Raw genomic sequence first — 1,232 nt, 5'->3', positions numbered from 1 at the left:
CTTCCACCCCACCATCTCGCCATCCCTCCCCCTGCAATCCCTGGACGACTGGCGGTCTTGAAGGTGCCCCCTCGCCCCTCCCCCACCACTTCACCACCCCGACCCCACCACTGCACCACCCGTTCCGCTCTGTTGTGCCGTCCTCACGCGACCGACGCGCCACCCTCAACCCCTCGACCCCAGGAGCACTGGCTTGGCATCAGCCACCAAGAGCCGCCAGAGGCCGCGGCCCGCGCGGCGGCCGGGCTCGGGCTGCCGCCCGCCGTGCAGGAGCAGCTCCAGCAACAGGTCGCCGCGCTGTCGCAGCAGCAGCGCCAGCAGGGCTCCCCCGGCTTATGAGACCGGGGAGCCAGTGGCGTTCGCGCCGCCGCCCCTCGGCGCGTCGCGGCGTGTCGCGGGGCGGGGCGGCGGCGCCCGCGGCAGCCCGGCCTTCGCGGCGGCCCACCATAGCTTGGATACTTTCGCCATCCCAGTCAGCACGCCACCGCGGCGCCTGGTCAACCCATTATTGACCGGCGTGTCCCCTGCTTCCTACGCCGCCAGAGCCAGCGACGCACCCGTCCGTCCATAAAGGCCAAGGCGGGGCAAGTCTAGTTAGTGTCAGGCGGCGGCTGTGTCTTGAGTAGATCAGAGCCCCCGCCTGCGCCAGCGCGCGGCCAGCCCCTAGGCGCAGGCCGCGGCGGGCGAGGGACGCGCGCCCGCTCGCCAGCCGCGCGCGGCGCGCCGGCCTTCGCCTTTCCGCGGGGAAGCGTTGCCATCTCTCTTGCGTGTTTTTTTCTCGGCATTCCCTGGCCTGTCCTCGTTGCGTGTTTCGTCCGTGGATGTGCTCTACGCCTCTCCGTGGGGCTTCTGTCTGGCGCCCATCAGCTGCCGCCCTCGCCTGCATAGGCGCCGCGCGCGGTGCTGAGAAGGGCCCCCGCCGTGCTCGGCAGCACCGCCGGCGGGCGTTTGAAGCGCGCTGTGTCTGGCTTCTATTTACACGCATGGGCCAAGGCCCAAGGCCGACCCCCGAAGGACCAGCCCAGTTGACGGGACAAGCGGGAAGGGCGCCAGCCGCCGCCCGCACCCGGGCGGCGTCGGCCCGGCCCCAAGGCCGCCGCGCGTGGGGCGGCCGCAGGGGCCTGCGTGCGGGCAAGTCGCGCGGGCCAGAGGCAAGTGTCCGCCCTCTCACCTCGTGCCTCGGCGGCGCCCGCCGCGCCTCTAGCCCGCACGCGCGACGGGATTATTGCAAA

The 1,232-nt window shown here is 72.4% G+C and overlaps 1 protein-coding gene across 1 annotated transcript in view; it reads left to right on the top strand.

Annotated features, from left to right (window-relative positions):
• The window catches only part of MNEG_1241 (Cyclin-A3-2), a gene marked incomplete at both ends in the record, with an annotated part of 3,692 nt that extends 3,353 nt beyond the window's left edge, over positions 1–339 (top strand). The window contains one exon of the mRNA XM_014050280.1: positions 184–339. Within this exon, the coding sequence (XP_013905734.1) occupies positions 184–339 (156 nt within the window). The remainder of the gene's footprint in view (positions 1–183) is intronic.
• Between the last annotated feature and the right edge of the window lie 893 nt (positions 340–1,232).

The sequence above is a fragment of the Monoraphidium neglectum genome (genome assembly GCF_000611645.1).
Source record: "Monoraphidium neglectum strain SAG 48.87 unplaced genomic scaffold scaffold00120, whole genome shotgun sequence".
Lineage (NCBI taxonomy): Eukaryota > Viridiplantae > Chlorophyta > Chlorophyceae > Sphaeropleales > Selenastraceae > Monoraphidium > Monoraphidium neglectum.
The sequence above is the reverse complement of the archived record's forward strand: the minus strand, read 5'-3'. Positions and strand labels throughout refer to the sequence as shown.